Source organism: Sinohyriopsis cumingii, chromosome 5, assembly GCF_028554795.1.
Source record: "Sinohyriopsis cumingii isolate HCF-2022 chromosome 5, ASM2855479v2, whole genome shotgun sequence".
In the NCBI taxonomy this organism is placed as follows: domain Eukaryota; kingdom Metazoa; phylum Mollusca; class Bivalvia; order Unionida; family Unionidae; genus Sinohyriopsis; species Sinohyriopsis cumingii.
Genome location: NC_142965.1, coordinates 151,811,989 through 151,832,022, shown reverse-complemented (window position 1 = coordinate 151,832,022; position 20,034 = coordinate 151,811,989). Strand labels below are relative to the sequence as shown.

General features: G+C 33.2%; 2 protein-coding genes across 3 annotated transcripts in view; both read right to left on the bottom strand.

The window, feature by feature from the left end:
- Nucleotides 1-20,034, bottom strand: part of LOC149800471 (zinc metalloproteinase nas-36-like) — a 132,373-nt gene that overhangs the window by 25,995 nt on the left and 86,344 nt on the right. The window lies entirely within an intron of this gene.
- LOC149800472 (hatching enzyme 1.2-like) lies at nt 1,453-9,858 on the bottom strand. Its single transcript, XM_089957088.1, has 9 exons — nt 9,662-9,858; nt 8,875-9,022; nt 6,496-6,595; nt 6,009-6,106; nt 4,974-5,094; nt 3,522-3,591; nt 2,965-3,168; nt 1,944-2,078; nt 1,453-1,557 (listed from the first exon to the last, which is right to left on the bottom strand). Exons 2-9 carry the CDS (start codon nt 8,945-8,947, stop codon nt 1,453-1,455), a joined length of 906 nt encoding a protein of 301 aa, XP_089813214.1. The 5' UTR covers nt 8,948-9,022; nt 9,662-9,858.

The window sequence follows — 20,034 nt, the reverse complement described above, 5'->3', positions numbered from 1 at the left end:
AATGACTATTTCGACATCAATAATGTTGGTACAAGCTGAAGACTATGACTATCTCCTAGTAAGGGTAACTATATACTAAACAATTGGAATGACTATCTCGTAGTAAGGGTAATTATATAATAAAGTAATGGAATGACTATCTCGTAGTAAGGGTCATTCATACTACAGTACTGGAATAAGTACCATGTCTGTCAAAGCCGATATGATATTAGCTGCATGACTATGTCGACATTATTCCTGTTGGTACAAGCTGAAGATTTTAAATAGATTTAATCAGATTGTTCAGTAGGATACTATTAAATAAGGTCTAATTAGTTTTCATCAACATATACCCTGCAGGGCCGATTTACGGCTGATTGTAAGTCACTAAAGATTTGAAATAGTATGTATACATTCCGTTGACTTTATCGGTTGCTTTCAAAAGGAATGATACTTTTTTTATTAACTCAATAGTTTAATGTTTTCCTTTATATTTTATGTAAGAGAGTGATGGGGGTCTCAGTAGTGTGAGTTTACTATTTCGTTTGCTTCAAAACCTTTGTTTTAAGTCATGTAACGGTGGATTCATCATCACATAGCTCTATCTCTCTCTCTCACTCTCTCATACAATATATATATATATATATATATATATATATATATATATATATATATGTGTGTGTGTGTGTGTGTGTGTGTGTGTGTGTGTGTGTTTCTTGTCTTCGACATACTGCTTCCGACACGTGGGAATCTGTATTTAAAGGTATTTGAGATGCATGTATGCATGGATAGTTGGATAGGGTTGAAAGACACATCAGTATTATCCTGGATATTTAGTGAAGAATTCGTTTTGATGTCGAAAAAGATACAAAAGGACATAAGCAAAAGAGATGAAATTCTTAAACAGTTAGTAGTATTTAGTATAAATGTTTCTTTCAAAACGTTTAAGACCTTCTAGGTGTGATCATGATTATGGGACACAACCCATCTCAATAATGATCCCACTATTAATTCCCTCATACGACATGGAAGACGAGTGCAACGGGCATATTTTCACACCCTCTTGTATTGAGCGGAATACATGTTACGATATGGAGGAAGAGTGTCCAGGCATAAACTGCACCCTCTAGTATGCATGGTATACATTCCAACGGCGTAGTTGCAGGATGCAAATGCAGTAATCTACTCCACCTCTTAATACTCTGGTGATACATTCTTACGACATAGTAGCAGGATGCAAATGACTCACTTAGTACTCAGGGGGATCCACTGAGGTTTTTTAAAACTCTAAAGCATGTTGAACAAAAGAATATGAAATCAGTCTGCTAATAGTTGGACTTCTATATTTTCCTTCTTGTGAGCGAAACCCATCGTACTGGCCAATTCCCTTCAAACAATACAATTCCGTTCTTTGTATTTGAAGTTATTCAGTATCATATATATGTCGTACTTATTACTTACTATCTGAAGGTTTTATTCCTCCTCCGGTCTGACAATCCTGAGAGCCGTTTTTGCAAACACATCGACAGTTTTCATCAACGTAGCCACCCGAACACTGAATGCTTTGATCACACTTTGCTGGGATAGAGAGGTAAAACAATTACTTTTTATTACTTGCACTTAAATATTTGTTATGTATTTTGAACTTTTCAGGCTAGCACCAGATCACAAAAGATATAGGGACAAGTTTATGGATTAACGAAATATCATTTTTAAACATATCTTATGTTCTGGTTACAAACCTATTTTGTCTTCAATCTGTTTCAAGCATCTGACCCACAATTTGGACGGTATGCCTTACATATTACATGTTTGAAATAAAGTCGTTAAATTTTGAAGTAAAACGTATGCCATTGTTTAATGTGATCATTATACTTAAAATAAAAGTCATCAGTTGATTAAAGTTGAAGTCAGTCAATTGAATTATGTTTCAAAATATAAAATCAGAAAAATTCAGCACTTACCGGGGCATTTGTACCTTTGTTTACGATTTCTACATCTGTGAATGACAGTTCTTTCATGTACACTTGTCCTATGCTAGCCTCTTTTTCTGGGTACCTGACACGCATTGTTTTCAGCCCTCCACCCTTGGAGAATTCCTGAATGGATGATATAATGTAAATACATTCTACTAGACTGTGTTCTGACACAGACAAAAGGTGTATATCTGACACAGACAAAAGGTGCATGTCCCATCTTAGGGATTGATATAATGTAAGTACATTCTACTGCTCTGTGTTCTGACACAGACAAAAGGTGTATGCCCCATATTAGAATCAGTATCACATGAACATAGTATTGATAAAGTGAGAAAGAAAATAGAAAAGAAATAAAGATGGCGATCATCTGTCCGCCATTTTACTTCTATTCTTTGTACATCGATACAACATTTTTGGATCCATATGTCTACTATCATATTTCTGTCAGGATGACAGTCAGCCGTGGTGTTATCTCGGTGTGAAGAAGCAAGGCTGACGAATGATCGGACAAAATATGTTCCTAGCTAGATCATCGACAAAGACAAACCCAAGAAACATACAGATGCTTATATTATTTAGAACTAGGAATGGATGTATTCCGTTTTTTAACGCTAACTGGAATAATGAGACATATCTGAGACAAAAATGTAAATGTGTATATGTATTGGACGTCGATGTGTCTATAATCAACTTAATATGTCTAATAGAGGTTATATATTAATTTTTTATACACTAGATCAGACAAAAGGAAGTTTTGTACAAATCTGTGTTACCTTTCTTTAAATAGTTCAATGTTTTTGCCATGCACCTCGACATCGTAACACATTTCCTTACTTTAAATCTGTTGAATGCTGGTTGGCGTGTGTGTGTGTGTGTGTGTGTGTGTGTGTGTGTGTGTGTGTGTTTGTATGCATATTCGTGTACCTATTTACACACATATATACATCATACAAAGAAGACAAGATCAAGGAGAGTCAATGAGAATATTATCAAAGTAACAACTTACGGTGACACCGTAATGCATTACAGAAGAGTAATCGTAGGGGACATTCATTTTGTCAACCTCCTGGGATGTGTACTTGATGAACTGGTCTGAATAGTTGGGGTGTACGTTCTCCCAAATGATCTCAACATACTCGTCCCTATCCGGCCGATTGTGTTCGTGCACAAGACCAATGGCATGCCCAATCTCGTGTAAATACAATCCTCTCTGTATATTAAAGATATATACTATTATTATGAGTCTCTCCTCCTTTAAGCTAATGTTCACTCTCTCTTACAGGATGGTATATCACAGGTAGCATAAACAAAACTGCCAATTTGTAACTGTTTAGCTCAATGCAAATCTTGCTCTCATAATTGTGTATCTGAGTCCATTTTAACGGCTCATAGTCTGACATCCTGTACCCTATATAGACAAATATGAAGTGTAAACTGTCTGGACATCTGATTTTTCAGATTGGGACCATCCTGCAGCAGCAAACAAATCAACATTAATGCGGTATTTCTGTACGGCATGTGTGAGTTTATATGTGTGTCAAAAACCTAATAACTGGTACTTACATATCTACACCTGGGTGAGGATAAGGAAACCTCCTGCTCTCCACCCACCATTCCCAACACTGAGTAGCAACTGGAAAGAATAGTAAAAGAGCATTGGGTAGCTGTATGTTCCTGGAAGGCAGAAACGTAATGGATATTGCAAGCACCTAAAATGTACTGTACATATCAACACCCAAAATATGCTGAACATTGCAAAATATTGTTTTCTATTATCAGTTGTTTCAAAAGCTGGTAATGAAAGTAATTCTTATATTTAAATAATGATTATTTTCAAATTATGAATATTTGATATTCAAGACTAATACCTATTCTAGAAATCATTATTTTATGCATTTAATGTTTCTGTTCGTACCATATGAATCGGTATAGTATACATCTTTCGTAAGTTCAATATTCTCATTCGACGATTAGCGTCACATCCGTCACAAAATAGTTTCTGCTCAAAAATGTTTGAAGCTTTTAATGGACTGAAATAAGACTTGATATGGTTCTTATGCTTAACAGGACTTAGGTGATGTTAAAGTTATGGCCCCTTTCTGACTTTGACATGTGTCTTTTAATGTTGTTTCCTCTCAGCACGCGACGAATTGAAATTACATCTAGTACTTAATTTTAAACTGACATTTGACAAATTCCATTTCAATGTTTTCGTCAAAAACAAAATACGGACATTTGCTAACGTATTGACTTGGAACATTGCCTTTTATATTTGATTATGCTTAATAACGTTTGGAGGACTTCGTGAGCTAAAATTGTTTCTTGTATGAGGCTTTACACTGAAAAAATTTAACTCAAGTTCGACTTTCTCTGTTTTAGGTTTTATGGCAGTCTTTAACGAAATTAAGACCCTTCCTTCACTGAGTGATTAACTTTTACATTTTGACTCATTAAACATTTGAAGATCCTCAATAACTCAAAATCAAATGTATCATAATGTATTATATTTTTTTTAAACATGCTTCTTCTTGTTTGAGTTTATTTTTTAGGGCGAAAATGTACATGTTTTAGGTTTCCACTTCCGATAGAAGCATGAATGTATTACTTTTATTGAAGCACCACACACACACACATGAACACACACACACACACACACACACACACACACACACATATATATATATATATATATATATATATATATATATATATATATATATATATATATATATATATATATATAAAGAGAGAGAGAGAGAGAGAATACAATACACAATCGTTTGGTTAATTGAAGGACTAGTCCAGATAGTACGTATTCAAAAGAGGAATTAAAAGGTAAGAAATATATGAATTCCAAAAATCTCTACGACTAAGAATATATGTCTGTGATCCACATGCAAATTCGAATCAGTTTAATAGCAAGTGCTCAAATATGCTTTCGAGTTAGACAGCAATTTATAGTTACCAGGTTTGAACTGGAGAGATACCATCGTATTTTCATCGTTATATGCTTACCTTGGTCCGTTAGTGAAAACGACAACATTGATGTCAGAAGACGTGGCCTCTCTAAATCGGAGACAGGTGTAACGTTCCCATTCCGTCATAGCCTGCCGGACCATGTGCTGATCTCGATGACCTATACAACATACAATGTGTACAGTTTACAATGTGTAAGTTCCCTTTCCTATTGAAATGATATGTAGATAATCTTGTGTAGATATTAAATAAATATGACATTTTATGACACGAGTGTAATCATTTCCAGTTAGTGGCAAAGTTCCTTACACAACACTTATGCATTATGCTTTTATATGCAATGAGCATGAATGTGAAATTCAATTCTTTATATAGCCTTGAAGATATATTAATTTCTATCAGATATTGGTATGTAACGTTTGCTTGAGTCATTTCAAAACACAAACGGAACCTATGCGATTTCGTCTAATATTCTCTACACGTGGACATGAGTTACCCTTTTATAATGTGTGGGCTTGAGGTGCCTTATATCCGTAACTATCTGTTCCTAAAGTTGTCTGATTTCCGTTACTTTACGAGTCTTATAGGTCGTATTTCCGTTATTATCTTTTCCTGTGTTGTTTGTTTCCGTTAGTCTTCGTTGTCTTAAATCAGCTTCTGTGTGTCTGAATTGTTTTATTTCCGTTACTCTCTTGTCCTTGTTTGCTTAATTTATATTATTGTGTGGGTCTGAGTAGTTTGTTTTGTTTATTCCGTGTTTTTATTTGGTCATCTTCTTTTCATTCTGTAGGAACCGGTAAGGAGTGGCACATACATTAACGAAAATAAGACAACTTGTGCGAACACGCTTCGATAGTGTAATTGCGGCATAAGGCACCCGTCCCTAATCGAAAAAAACTTACATTGATATAGGTAAGAATCAATCCTTTGACACTTACCATTTCCCAATAATTATTTTATCGAACAGAGTAGATTAATAATATTATAACTAATTAGGAAACCTTTCGAGGCAGATATCATTTCCAGGAATAGATCTATAGCGCGTGCTTCTTATTTGCATCAACGTTAACTTACTGAAATCTCCCGCTTGGAAACGATATGGAATTACTCCGTTTGTCCAACGTAAGACTGGATTGCGAATAGCTTTGCGCTTACTTCGAATCAGTTTACTGCTGCAAGAAGAAAAAAAGAGAGACATGGGTGCAAAAATAGATTTTCTGACTTAAACATAACCTATACTATTGTTTAAAAGTTTGAAAAGAACATTACTGACTATTTTTCAAGAGGAAATCTGATATTAATAAACTGACAGAGTAAATGTTTATTCATATTTAATCACTAATGCAAAATTCACATTGTTATTCATGCTAGACACATCAATTTCAACTTAATTCGCCAGAAGTCAACATAAAGAAGAAGATGTAGCAGATGAGAATAAGGAGGAAGAAAGATGGTAGCGAAGATACGAAGACAAACTTTGTTAATTACTTTTGTTGTCAGAGAATCGCCTTCCATTAACACGAGATTGGAAAATGTGGACAACCCCCGACATTTAACATACCTGTTTGGTTGCTCATAAAGACTGTAGTATTGTTGTTTGGACAATAACATGTCCAGCTCCATAATGATGCCATCATGCATACTTTTTACATTGAAGGTATCTGAGAAAGAAATTAAACCGTACAAATTAAATTGTTAAATTCAATACTGTTATTCTTCTCTCGATCACTCACACTGTTATTCTTCTCTCGATCATATCTTATTACCAGATTGTCATATATGCAATTTAAATTTGATAAAAAGAGACAGATACGGTTTGTTTAATTTGTTACTGTTTTAAAAGTGGGTCCTACAACTTGGATGGTTTTATTGATTATCTTAACTATTTTAATTTCGAATCTTGCAACAAATGAGTAACGAAAATAAGACCTCTGAGACACGTTAATGCTGCGTTGAACATATGCTTGTCGTTCTATGCAAGTTAAACCCTGAATAATCCTGATGCTGCCGGCCAATATCATTGCTGACAAAGGTGTAAACAATCATGCAATTTATAAGAATACAGGATGATTGTCATGAGTTTGCAAGAAACGCTCAGTAAATACTGAAATATTCACACAAATTGTCATGGGGTAAGTGTCTGTTTAATTGGTTCTATGCTTGTTGGTTAGGAGAATTATCTCTGTCTTCGCGATAGATCAATTATCAATTGCAAATCAGAGATAGCTATTTGAACTAATTAGCATAAGATTTCCAGACAAAACTTCACAGATTTAAAAACAACAGCCTTTTACCACTTAAGCAAAGGGTACATTCGGAATTATACTGAAAATTTAACTAAACTTCAGTGACTGATACACAGTTTTTGAGTTTTGTGCATTCTATTTGGCCTAGAAGATGGCCTATTATTTACCCAGGACGCTTGGTGGTCAGACAACAATGGTACTTCAAATGATATTATTTAATTTGTCAAACTGAGCCTGGTTTTTGAGTGGACAGCGGTCAAAGGAAATGTTGAAAAACCAGCGCTTGATAGGCAGCGACATGTAGATATATGGAGCCTTTAGATTCATCACGTGACTAGTGCAAGATAAGACTTGATATTGACTTCAAAAGAATATCATGTCTCGATGGAACTCGCTCTTTGCGTCTACGAAGACTTTTTTATTTCTCTTCACATTTCACCGTTTTGGTCCGTAATCTATATTAATCATTCATTTCCCATCATTGTCAGGGAGATTTGATGTGGCATAATTTAAGGTATTGAAATGTGTCATGTCATCAAACGTGGATTGGAATAACTGTTGAAAAACTTAGATTATTTAGTTTTTGAATCAAATCCATTATTGAATTGGATAACATTATACTGTTTGTCAGGTTCTTAACAAGGCATTTATACTGTCTCCTAGGTTCTTTAAAAGGTATATCTACAATCTGGTGTATTATAAACAAGGCATTTCGAACGTTCCTAACAAGGCAGTTATACTGTTTGTGAAGTTCTTAATATGCCTACTGTTTGTGAAGTTCTCACTACAGTTTAACTACATCTTATGAGTTCTTGACTCAATATCTCTACATTTTATGAATTTCTTAATAAGCTAATTCTAAAGCTTGTGAACTTCTTAAACGGCATATGTATATTTTGAGTCCATAATACCGTTTTTCTACAGTTTGTAAAGTTCTTAATGCACCATTTGTATCTACGTAAGGTTCCTAATACGCCGTATCTACAGCTGTAATTTTCCTAATACGCCATATATACAGCCTATGAGGATCCAAATACGCCGTATCTACAGCCTGTAAGGTTCCTAATACACCATATATACAGCCTATGAGGATCCAAATACGCCGTATCTACAGCCTGTAAGGTTCCTAATACACCATATATACAGCCTATGAGGATCCAGATACGCCGTATCTACAGCCTGTGAGGTTTCTAATACACAAATGTGCACAAATCGTATGTGTTTGATTAGTATAGAAATAATATTTGATTTAAGTATGGACTCTGCATCAAATGGTTATGAATCCAACAAATCATGTAGTTATATACAACATTTATATTAAATTTCTTATATACATAACGTATCTGTTGTATATTTTTGTTAAATGTTTATAACACTTTTCAAAAGCATTGTCATGAATTGAAACTTCTTTCGAAACTATTGTATGTAAAGTTGCGTAAAACTGGATATTGTTTCTTTTATTTGTGTTTTTGTTGTTGTGTTGTTGTTGTTGTGAATCTTGACTACGAGACAATTATCGGGTTGTGATATTTATGATAACCTAATGTGTGTGATATATTTAAAGTAAATAGACACCATTTGACCAGATTAAGGTACCACTTTCATCTGAGCTCTACAACATTTAACCTACTGTACGATTGATTGTGATAAAATTAAGTAAGTATAAAATTAGAATGTATATGTTTGTTACCCACCTTTGAGGCCTCCCATAGCTTCCATAATGATCTGATCCATGGTTTTGTTTGTCGGAGATTCTCGTCCAAACATGTCTGGATGGGTAATGTTGTACTTCTGTAATTCCTCTGGTAATTTCTGACCATTGCATCAATGCCATAGAACAACCTAATAATATATCAACATTAGACACCAATGCCATTCAAAAAACTATAAAAATATTTCAAAAGTCAATACCAATGCCATAGAACAGACGAATGCAATATCAACAGTCACGACCAATGCCATATAACAACGAAATGAACACTACTCTATACACAATTACGAAACAGTTGTCAAGGCGGAAAAGGCCAAATATATCTCATAATAAATAAGTTCCAATCTTTACATTTACAAGAAAAAAGAATCAAAGTTTATTTTTATTTTCAATGTGTGTATGACTCTTAATTAGATGAATGAAAAAATGTTGTAATCTTAAATTTAAAAGGCAAATATAATACGACAAACTGTGTCTTTGCGGATCAAGCTGTGTTGTCGTGTTGTATCAAGTATAAGATGCAATAATTGATAAAGCACATCACGTCAAAATTTATTGACAACAGACTTCACGTACACCGGATTGACAAAGTGCCAGATAAATACGCTGGAATGATCAATTAATTCTTTGATGATTTATTTTATTAGATTGCCAAAGAACAACTATTACCATGAAATGTATCTAACAACTAAAGTTTTTTTCAAATAGATTGTTGAAATTCAATTTTTGCAATATAGCCATGACAAATTCAAGCATGACATAATACTTACACATAAAGACATAAATCGAGCAACATGTAAGTGCATGGCTGTTATTCCACTTCCAAGGTATAAATCGGTTCTCTTTTTCTCTTCTGAAATGTAATGTGTACGTTATTATCTGTCTCTTTGTTTATACACCAGTCCTCCTGTAACACTGTTGACAATTACCTTTGTTCTTTATCAATTTAGAATTTTGCAGCGATTTCGATTCGTGGTTCATTATTCCGTCTGCGCTATTATCCTGGCTTTATATTCACAGAGTAACATGATATTTAACCACAAAATCAATCCCATTACATGACGTAATTGGATGTTATTGTTCTCACTGATTCATGAGCGTCCGTTTGATAAACACTTTCTTGAATCCGGATAGTATTTATGTTTGCAATCATGCAGAATATGATGCAACATTCTTTAAACGATACCCTACCTAATCATGCCAAAGATTTATAGAAACTACGTATTGTATTACAGGTAGGAAACTATTTCCTTTTTTCAAAGTTAGCCACTTTTTTGGGACCGTCAAATAATTACGTTTATCGAATTAAATACCCCAGTGAATACATATGTATGTATGTATGTATGTATGTATGTATCTATGTATGTATGTATGTATGTATGTATGTATGTATGTATGTATGTATGTATGCATGCATGCATGCATGCATGCATGCATGCATGTATGTATGTATGTATGTATGTATGTATGTATGTATGTATGTATGTATGTATGTATGTATCCATATATTTATGTATGTATGTATGTATGCATGCAAGTATGTATGTATGTAAGTATGTATGTATGTACGTATGTATGTATGTATGTATGTATGTATGTATGTGTGTATATATGTATGCATGCATGTATTTATGTATGTATGTACGTATGTATGTATGCATGCATGCATGCATGCACGCCCGCACGCACGTACGTACGTACGACGTACGTACGTATGTATGTATGAATGTATGTATGCATGTATGTATGTACGTATGTATGTATGTATTTATGTATGTATGTATGACAAGTTAACAAACTCATTTTTGACCTTGAAGAGTAATCATCTCTTCATTTGAGATTATACAATATCAGCATAGTCAAATAACTGTTTTTTTTATACAAAAGTCTTGCCATCACGTATTGAAATAAGGTCACGCGTGATTTTACCATGGCTACGAAGTGAATGCTACTAAATACTTCTTTAATGCAAAGAATTTTTAAATTGCTGGATATTTAAGGCAGCAAATAAGCATGCGTATGCGCATTGGTAGGTACATACATACGTACATTCGGGGGTGTATTCATCCATACATACATACGAACGTACATATATACAAACATAAATAACATTGTATTGAATTGTTACATGCATAATACACACATCATATATATATATTTGTGTGTGTGTGTGTGTGTGTGCGTGTGTGTGTGTGTGTGTGTGTGTGTAATGTGGTATTATATATGATGCAATGAAATGTTATTTAAGTATATATAATGGCCAGAAATAGTCTCGTCTTTTGACTAAGAGTAAATTGGGCGCAACGTGTTTGGTAGATGTTTCTTGAATGTTCTCTTCGTGTTATATCTTTTTTGTTTTCATGTAATAGCAGGAGAACAGATCAATTGATTTTAATCGACGTTTTATTTATATACTTGACGAAAGATCAAAAACATATAGCAGGTGCACGAACTAAATTATTGTCATGCACGTACATTTTACGTATCCTAGAAAAGTAAAACGATATAACTAGTTCAGGAAAATAAGATGAAGCAGAGAAGTTTACATCCGTTCATGAGACCGAGGAATTCATGAAAGCGCACATTGTTAGAGATACGTTTCCATGTACATGAGAAGTAAATATACAATATTATTGGATTAAATAACTGCTTTTAAGGTGTGTATGTGTGTGTGGTAGATGTTACGTTTCGAATCCTTGTCAAATCTTACAGTATTTTATTATAATGCTCATTTGAAGGAGGTATGTTTTGCCCTGATTTGAAAAAGACACACTGATGTGCGAATACTATACGGGTATTTTAAAACAGTTTTGTGTTCTGCGGGGCTATTTCAGTGTTCGGTGTTTTAACGCAAACTGCTGAACAAACTTTTGTTGTTGTTGTCGGATTTAACGCCATTTTTCAGCACACGATAGGCTATGCATAGTGGCCATTATTAATAGTGGAGGAAGAACCCGGGAAAACCCCGGAAAGAACTACAGAACCACGAGAAGCTACTGGCAAACTTTCTGACATACCAACATTAGCTGTATCCGAGACTCGTACCCACGCAGACAGAGGTGAGATGGCAGTGATCCGTCACGGACAGCGCTTTAGAACACTCGGCCATTAGGGGCCCTCAGACGGTATGAATGAGATACAAGTACATGTCGGTACGTACATGCATATGAACATGCATTGTTACATATGTACATGCAGTTCCATCCTTCCATATACGCATGCGTACGTAGGTACGTACATAAAACATAGCATTCTATTACATGCCGATCTACATACCTACGTAACTATTTCCACATTATGTATCGAGAGCGGGTGACAGACAGACGGACAGACACGGAGAGAGAGAGGTACAAAATGTACACCCATAAGAACAAATTCCATTGATTGAATTTTGTTTTATGATATAACCATTTGTTCGCTCCAAATATATAACTTTATATTAGACAGTAAAGGTTGCTGGAGGCTAAAGACTAATGCAATACATCAATAACAAAGTGAAAGGTTTTCATTTTAATACCATTTTAATTTTAGCGACAAAATTTACATATGTCTTTCGGGCACCTGTTGTTTTCCCGTCTCTTAAGTGAGAGTTTTCATCATCATTATATACTTATACATAATTCATGTAAGAACTAACTGCGTCAATGCATAAATAAGTAAATAAATAAATAAATAAATAAACAAATAAATAGAAATCATAAAAGTATGATCAATAAGATAACAAATAAAATGTCTGCTTATTCCATATTTTCATGACTCTTTCTGGATAGAAGTTATCACATAAATATCTGATCAATTCCACGTGGTCTCAGATATGGTGAGTTTAAAAAAATTATATATATATATATATATATATATATATATATATATATATATATATATATATATACATATTGTATTATTTACATATCTGTTTTATTTTAAAAGCAAGATCGACATAAGAATGTAAAATAATGTGACGTTCAACGCTCACTAATAATTACAAAGTTTGAAAATGTACAGTTTTTCATTAAATATTGGAAGCAGATTCACGAATCGTTTGAACATCATTATCAAAACTGCGAGAAATGAGTGAATTTATCAATGATTAAATGTAATAATAGTTTTAATTAATGAATTATTTGTATTATTTGACGTCTCTCAAGTTTTAAAATAAATATATAGATGGATCAAGGTAAGGCTCATTCAATATCTAGGAATATTTTCTACTTTTCTTGGTGATGCATTGAGCGTCCGAATACGATATCAGACTTTACGATTGCAAATCGCCTTGTTAATAGTTTATCATGTGATGACCAATCCATCACAAATTTTCATCACTATCAGAAAGCTTTTCAAGGATATGATTTTTAAAGAAAGAGATCAAACATAATAATGACAGAGTAATAGAAGTCATGATATGTTTAGTATTAATAGCTAAATACTTACCAATCAAAAATGATAAGAGTTTAATTACGATATCAATAAAAACTGCCTGATAGAAATAGCACAGTGATAAATTTTCATTGCAAGCCGATACTATACATTTTCTTTCTTGCTATCCACGAGTCATTCTTTCAAAAGGAAATACTGTCTGCAGGAGTTGTGTTTTCAACGTCACCGTCTAAAATTCAAATGTATTTTATGTGTTTATCTTGAAAACCAACATTATAGCCGATATAAATTACGTCGACATATTGTAAACACTGACAATAATTTGTGTTTATTATGTACTGTTCTCTTTTCTTGTTTACTTGATATTTTTTTTAAAAAAAAGAAAAAACACAAGTCTTTAACAAATTTAAGGTATCAGAGGATGCTTTTAATGTTATGGTATAAGCTATTTAGTAAACTTTGAATTGCTAAATCTTTCAAGCTATTACTTTTACACAAATTGGCAGGACCCGGATGTGTGCGCACTATCGACTAGGAAACAGTAACGCTTCCGGTGCACGCGAGGCTGCATATAAATATCTTTCATGGTAGAGAAAATATGAAATCAACGCACGTATCTCCCACGATGCAACAAGCTGGTATGAGGTGTCAGCTCATTTATGCACTTCGAGTGGGAGGGCGATTTTTAAACTAGCCGTTTTAGAAATGGTTCACTGTTGTCTGAATGACGTCACTGTACAGCCAATCTGAAGACATTGCTTTTAATAATTACTTTTTATGATATGGGCTTGACCATTTAGGCCTGATATCTGAGAAGTATGCACTCAAATGTGTGTGTGTGAGTGTGCATGTGTCTATGTGAATTATTAGTTCAGGGAGCTTAGGAAACGTAGGATAATTTACTATTAACGTTTCACGTGGCATAATTATGCATTACAATGTAATATCTGCTAATTTATGTGTAGTTGTTCTAATATGTAATTGGTGTTATGGTCCTTGGAATGGAAAATGTATTGTTTCATATGAAACAAATACAACTGCTGTAATATATATCCATTTCTAACAGTTATTACATTATATGGTATGTAATTTGTAGCAACTATTACTTTATGTGCTATTTTGTTAAACCTACTAATGTGATATATGCATTTTGTAAAAAGTATATTTTTATACAATATAGTTTGTTAAACGTATAATTTTATATGCTATCTAAATTTAAAAGTATCGCATTTTCTAATGTGCAGTTTATTCAATGCATCCCTTTGTTTCTTTTTAGAGTTTCATTAATACGCAATAGGTCGTATCTATTCATTTACAACATAGTTCATTGAACTGAATATTTGTTTATACGGAATAATAAATACGTCTCGGTTGCTATACTCCTATTTTAAATTGTATAACTTACTAGTCTTTTTGAGTATGAATGTATATCAGTTAACAAAACACTTATCATGACATATAAATGAATATTAAAATAGGCATTGTAGTTGTCGAATGAATTTATACAGTTGAATCGATACGGTTAAAATATTTAACTGAAAATGTTCTAAGTGGTTAAACGATTACTTATTATATTAGTTCAATCAATCATATCACTTAAATCACTTAAATCGATAAATATAATAACAGTTAAATCAATATGTATTATAACAGTTAAATGAATACACGAATATGTATTGAGGTAGTTAGTGACTATTCGGTTCTTTTGCGTAAAACAGTCGCAATTTATGGTGTTTATAATGATAGAATTAAACAATCAAATTCATTCCGCTGTTTGGAGTCAGTCACGCATAATGTGTTCCAGTTGTATGTCTGCAGACGTGTTTTATGTTGTACTTATACATTTGTATTGTTCAGTGGAACTAGACACTGCTTTTTATTTCAGCTGTAATATTATTCGGGAACTGTCATAAAATATTTGAAGGAATTCCAGACAACGCCATATTGACAAAGTCACGATTATCTAAGGACCAGCATTGTCAATGAGTCCAAAAGTCTTAAACACTTTAGTGTTTTTAGACCACTCGGGTCGTCGATAATGCGCACTTGTTTTCCTTCTAGTTCTTTCGTATTGGTAACTCCATTTGTATGTGTCTTAATTTACTGATTGCACCCTAACATGTTTAATACCCGTGGCTTAGAGGCAAAGCTGTAGGCCGAAACTTCCTTATTGCTGAGGGCTGAAGTTAAAGCTTGGCTGATTAAATTATATTTAGATTCATAATAATGAATGGCGTTCGCTCACCCATATCTCGTCAGTTCTTGGCCTGTACATTCGTGTCAGCATGTGCAACTTGGATTGTGTACCACGTACGCTTGTTTCTCAATAACACATTATTTGGTGAACTATGTTTAATGGACGTGGTTTGATTGACCACACACCTTTGACATCAATCAGTCTGAATTATATTACACAAAGTACAGACACTTTGAAAGACAATTTGATCTAAGCATGACAATGCATTTTGCTCTAAGCATAACAAGGTAGTTTGATCTAAGCATAACAATGTAATTTGATCTAAGCATAACAAGGTGGTTAGATCTAAGCATAAAGAGGTAGTTTGATCTAAGCATAACAATGTAGGTTTATCTAAGCATAACAAGGTAGTTTGATATAAGCATAACAAAGTAGTTGGATCTTAGCATAACAAGGTAGCTGGATCTAAGCATAACAAGGTAGTTGGATCTAAGCACAAAATAAGATAGTTTGATTTAAGCATGTCTAGGTCAGACGTATCTTTTAAAATGTTCCATAAATTTAATTGAATCCAAGAAGAAATTCTGTATGGCAGTTTACCTTTTGGTATGCAGTAAAAGTGATGGTTCAAGAGTTTTCAGTTTTATTTGTTTTCTTCTATTTGTTCACATATTTATTTGTCTTGTGAGCACAATAATACGTTTCAAATATATTTAATATATGTGTCATGCATTACATTTACAAATTTTTTAATTATAAATCATTTAAATTGATAACGTTTATATTTTAAATTCTTTAATTCAGTGGCTGGCTATAACTATAGTAAAGAGCATGTGTACTTCGTTTTAGGAATCTCATTCAAAAACCAACGACGATTATTAAGGTCAAGTGAACTAATACTTAAGTCAAACAACCCACGCTTTAAATTGAATGGAGCTCAGATAAACCTCGCGTGAAAATAGGAGCGCAATTGGTCTGCAAATCTGTCATGATTAGGGTCACAATTAGTACTTTCAGTTCAGTACCCACGAATGTCGTTCTAGTCTATTTTTCCGAACATTGTTTCCTCTCTCCTTTTGGTGGTGATTCAAGGGGTTTTATTTATGCATTTGTGGTTGGGATTTAAAGGTAATTGTTTATTCTTGAGAATGTGAGCTCAGGGTGTGGTTGTCCTTTGCATTTCGGCGACAGTGTACAGTGATTAATAAGGACTTGGTGATGATCCGGAAGTGAAATATGTGTTCTGTTTACATGCTGCTCTGTTGACAGTCCTGTCTTTCAAAAAAATGTAGGTCAACTTTTGACAAGATCCTTACCGTGAAATCATCGTTAAAGGTATTTATGATTTATGATTTGTATTGATTCTCATACATGTCATTTTTGAGAAACAAATGTAGAGAACATTAATAAAATTAATTGTGTTATATGCCCTTCAACCTATTTGCCGAATGACCATCCAATCGACAAAGTGAAACATATTCATTATTGGAAAAGGGGCAAAACTCAACCTTGTTCCAGGGAGTGAAATCATTTGGTTTGCTTAGACCTTATCCTCACTCGTGTATTAAAATTATAAAGTCATTACTATCTGAAGATTTGAAATATGCCTTTAAAAAATCAGAAAAAAGTACTTAATTTTATTCATGACTCGAATTTATTTAAAGGAAAAGAATAAATTTTACACAATGGTGGACGTGTTTATATGTTAATATTATGCGCAATATATATGTAGCATAACCAATTAGTCATCATGACACGGTGTGTAGCATAACCCATTTAGGACCATGACACTATGTGTGTAATATTACCAATTAGGGAAATGAAAGTCTGTGATCACTATGGTCCTCTGCATGGGTCCAGATGCTGATAATTGTCATCAGCAAGGCGTTTGTATATTAAAAGGAACGAAAAAAGATTTTATGTTAATTCAAATTATGATTTCGTCTGTATTTATATAATATTAAGATGATTTTGTCTTTGGAATAAAAGTAAAGAGCTATTTGAGAGAACAGAAACTTAGATAGCGGTGATATTGTGTATAATTACTACTAAACACAAGTTCTGTGATATTCATTTTAAGCTACCTCAATTGAAAAAGAGTTCTCAAGCCCTCTAGATGCAGTTATACAGACACTTTCACACATTAACCAGTTTGAAACACTACTGTGTATCTGGCCACATCAAAGTAGCTAACAACAAAATACAGCACACGATGATGTAAAACAAAGGAAGGTCATGCTTGATGTATATTATTACTCAAGCTGTAATGGCCGTGCTCATCGTGAGAGTATTATTGGTACACTTACTTGCATTGTTACTGTTTACACACGTCCCACAGCAGCAGTTATTCATCCATCCTGTATTGGCTAGGCTATCACCACGCCTAGACCACTTCAGTATTTAAATTTGTACTCCAAACATGTAATCATTTTACTAACATCGGTTAATATTACCTTTGCACCAAAAAATGTAAACATTGTTATTTAACATTTTATTCCCGATGAAGAGATAAGTTCCTTTATACACATTATCTGCTAAACTGATATTTTAGAAATAATTACAGTAAACAAAACACAGCAAAATATTAATGCAAACTTTATCCTAAAAAGTTACATGCTGTTCTTTCTTGTTAAGAAAACATAAAATCGAATAATAATTATCATAATAATAATAAAAATAATAATAATAATGAGGACTTTGTATAGCGCCTAATCTTCAGAAGCTCTAAGCGCTTTACAACATTAGACAATACCTGTCTTTCTCTTGAGAACACAAGGACCACAGGCCCTGGCACTTGCTTTGGTCATGAAGGAGGGATTTGAATCACATTGGCCGTGTTGCGCCACGCAAAGCATTTCCATATATCGCCATATGTGCTTACACGACATGTACCTCTAATACAGAGCATGATTCCAAACGTATCAAGTAAACATGCATTGAATTGCAGATTCATTATGATAAAGACGGTAATATGGTAGCATCAGTATATTTTATCATAGTTGTGTTTCGTGATAATGAACTTTTGTTGCGTAGTTCATTTTCAATATTCTGACAGAGATACCAAGTTTATATGCTGCAAAGTAGAGCCAGCCCATCTGAAACCATTCTATAGTGCAAAATAGTGTGTATCCATCTTAAACCATTGCAAATTACAAACTAGCATATTCCAGTCTTAAAAGATTCCGCAGTGCCAATAATTATCATTGCATATTACAACGTGGAATCTACGAATTTCAGACTTTGCCCTTCAGACTATTATATTCTACGGGGGCATTATTGCCTTTAGTTTGTCAAAAAAAAAAATATTTGATTTTTTTTTAAATAAGACCATTTTATTGTTCTATGATCTTTTAGTGAATCAGATTCTATTGATTTTGCGTATATAAAAATTATGTAATGATAATACACACACTACGTATTCTATAGCTTAGGCCAGTTTGGTAGGTGTCATTGTCAAGAAATAGTGAGTTACATATAATATTTGTGTATTGGATTAGTTGAGTTGAAAATCTTTAATTGAAAGAGTCAGTACTTATTGGATTAATTGAAGTTCTTCAAGGATTTAAATATTTAAATAATTTTATTGAATTATGTGAAACTTCAAACTACGTATGTGCTATTCTGTAATCGAGAAGAAATATTGATTTATTTATAATATTTGTTTGTTGGATTAGCGGAATGAAAAATCATTAATTTAAAAAGTGAGCACCTGTTGGATTACATGAATTTATAGAAGGACTTGAATAGTTATATAATTATATTGGACAATGAGAAACTTTCAAGGACTACGGTGATATTTTAGTTTGACTAGAACAAATTGGATTTAAAATTGTGGTTTCTCTGTTGTGTTAGCAAGTTAGCAGATAAACAAATAACATCTTTCATTCGGAATACCTTTGGAAAGTTTTCCGATTAGGGAGAAAATGACAGGACAATTTAGAAGATTCTAATAATTCGTACAGTATAAAGTTAGTTTTAATTCTTTCACTTTGTTTTTTTTCGTGTGCATATTTTTAAAAAAAATTATATTTTAGAAAACAGAATGTTTGTAAGGTTTACCTTATATTGTGTATTAGGTGTAAACGCATTGACGTGACACATGGATAAGGAGATTCCTTTGCATGCTAATGTATGCTAATATCGATGCTTATAGGAAACAAAACGACCATTTGAGTAACATTTTCAGTCATATAACTGTAGCTTTAGACAATCTTATGCACAGCACACTGTGTTTACTTTCGAGTATCATTTGTTGATTGTTAGTGTGGAAGCTTGGTGAAATGGTTTGTCTATGTATAATTTGAAAACCAATGTCATCCCTAATATTGACCTGCGAGGCGTTATTATCCATTCATAAAACGATTCAATTACTTAAATGACGCTATCCATTCATTTAACGATTAAATTACTTAAACGTGGCTATCCTTTCATTTAATGATTCAATTATTTAAACGTCGCTATCCATTCATTTAATGACTAAATTACTTAAACGTCGCTATCCATTCATTTAATGATTCTTTAGATGTCATTATTCATTTTTATTCGGACTGTATCATTATGGGTTTTCTTTTA

What these genes read in the sequence shown, in the direction of transcription:
- LOC149800472 (XM_089957088.1), bottom strand. Translation starts at nt 8,947, where the DNA reads ATGTTTGGACGAGAATCTCCGACAAACAAAACCATGGATCAGATCATT. An exon ending in TTTCCAAGCGGGAGATTTCA is followed by an intron (nt 5,095 to 6,008) that starts GTAAGTTAACGT and finishes TATGTTGTATAG; the next exon opens with GTCATCGAGATCAGCACATG. An exon ending in CCTCACCCAGGTGTAGATAT is followed by an intron (nt 3,169 to 3,521) that starts GTAAGTACCAGT and finishes TTTAATATACAG; the next exon opens with AGAGGATTGTATTTACACGA.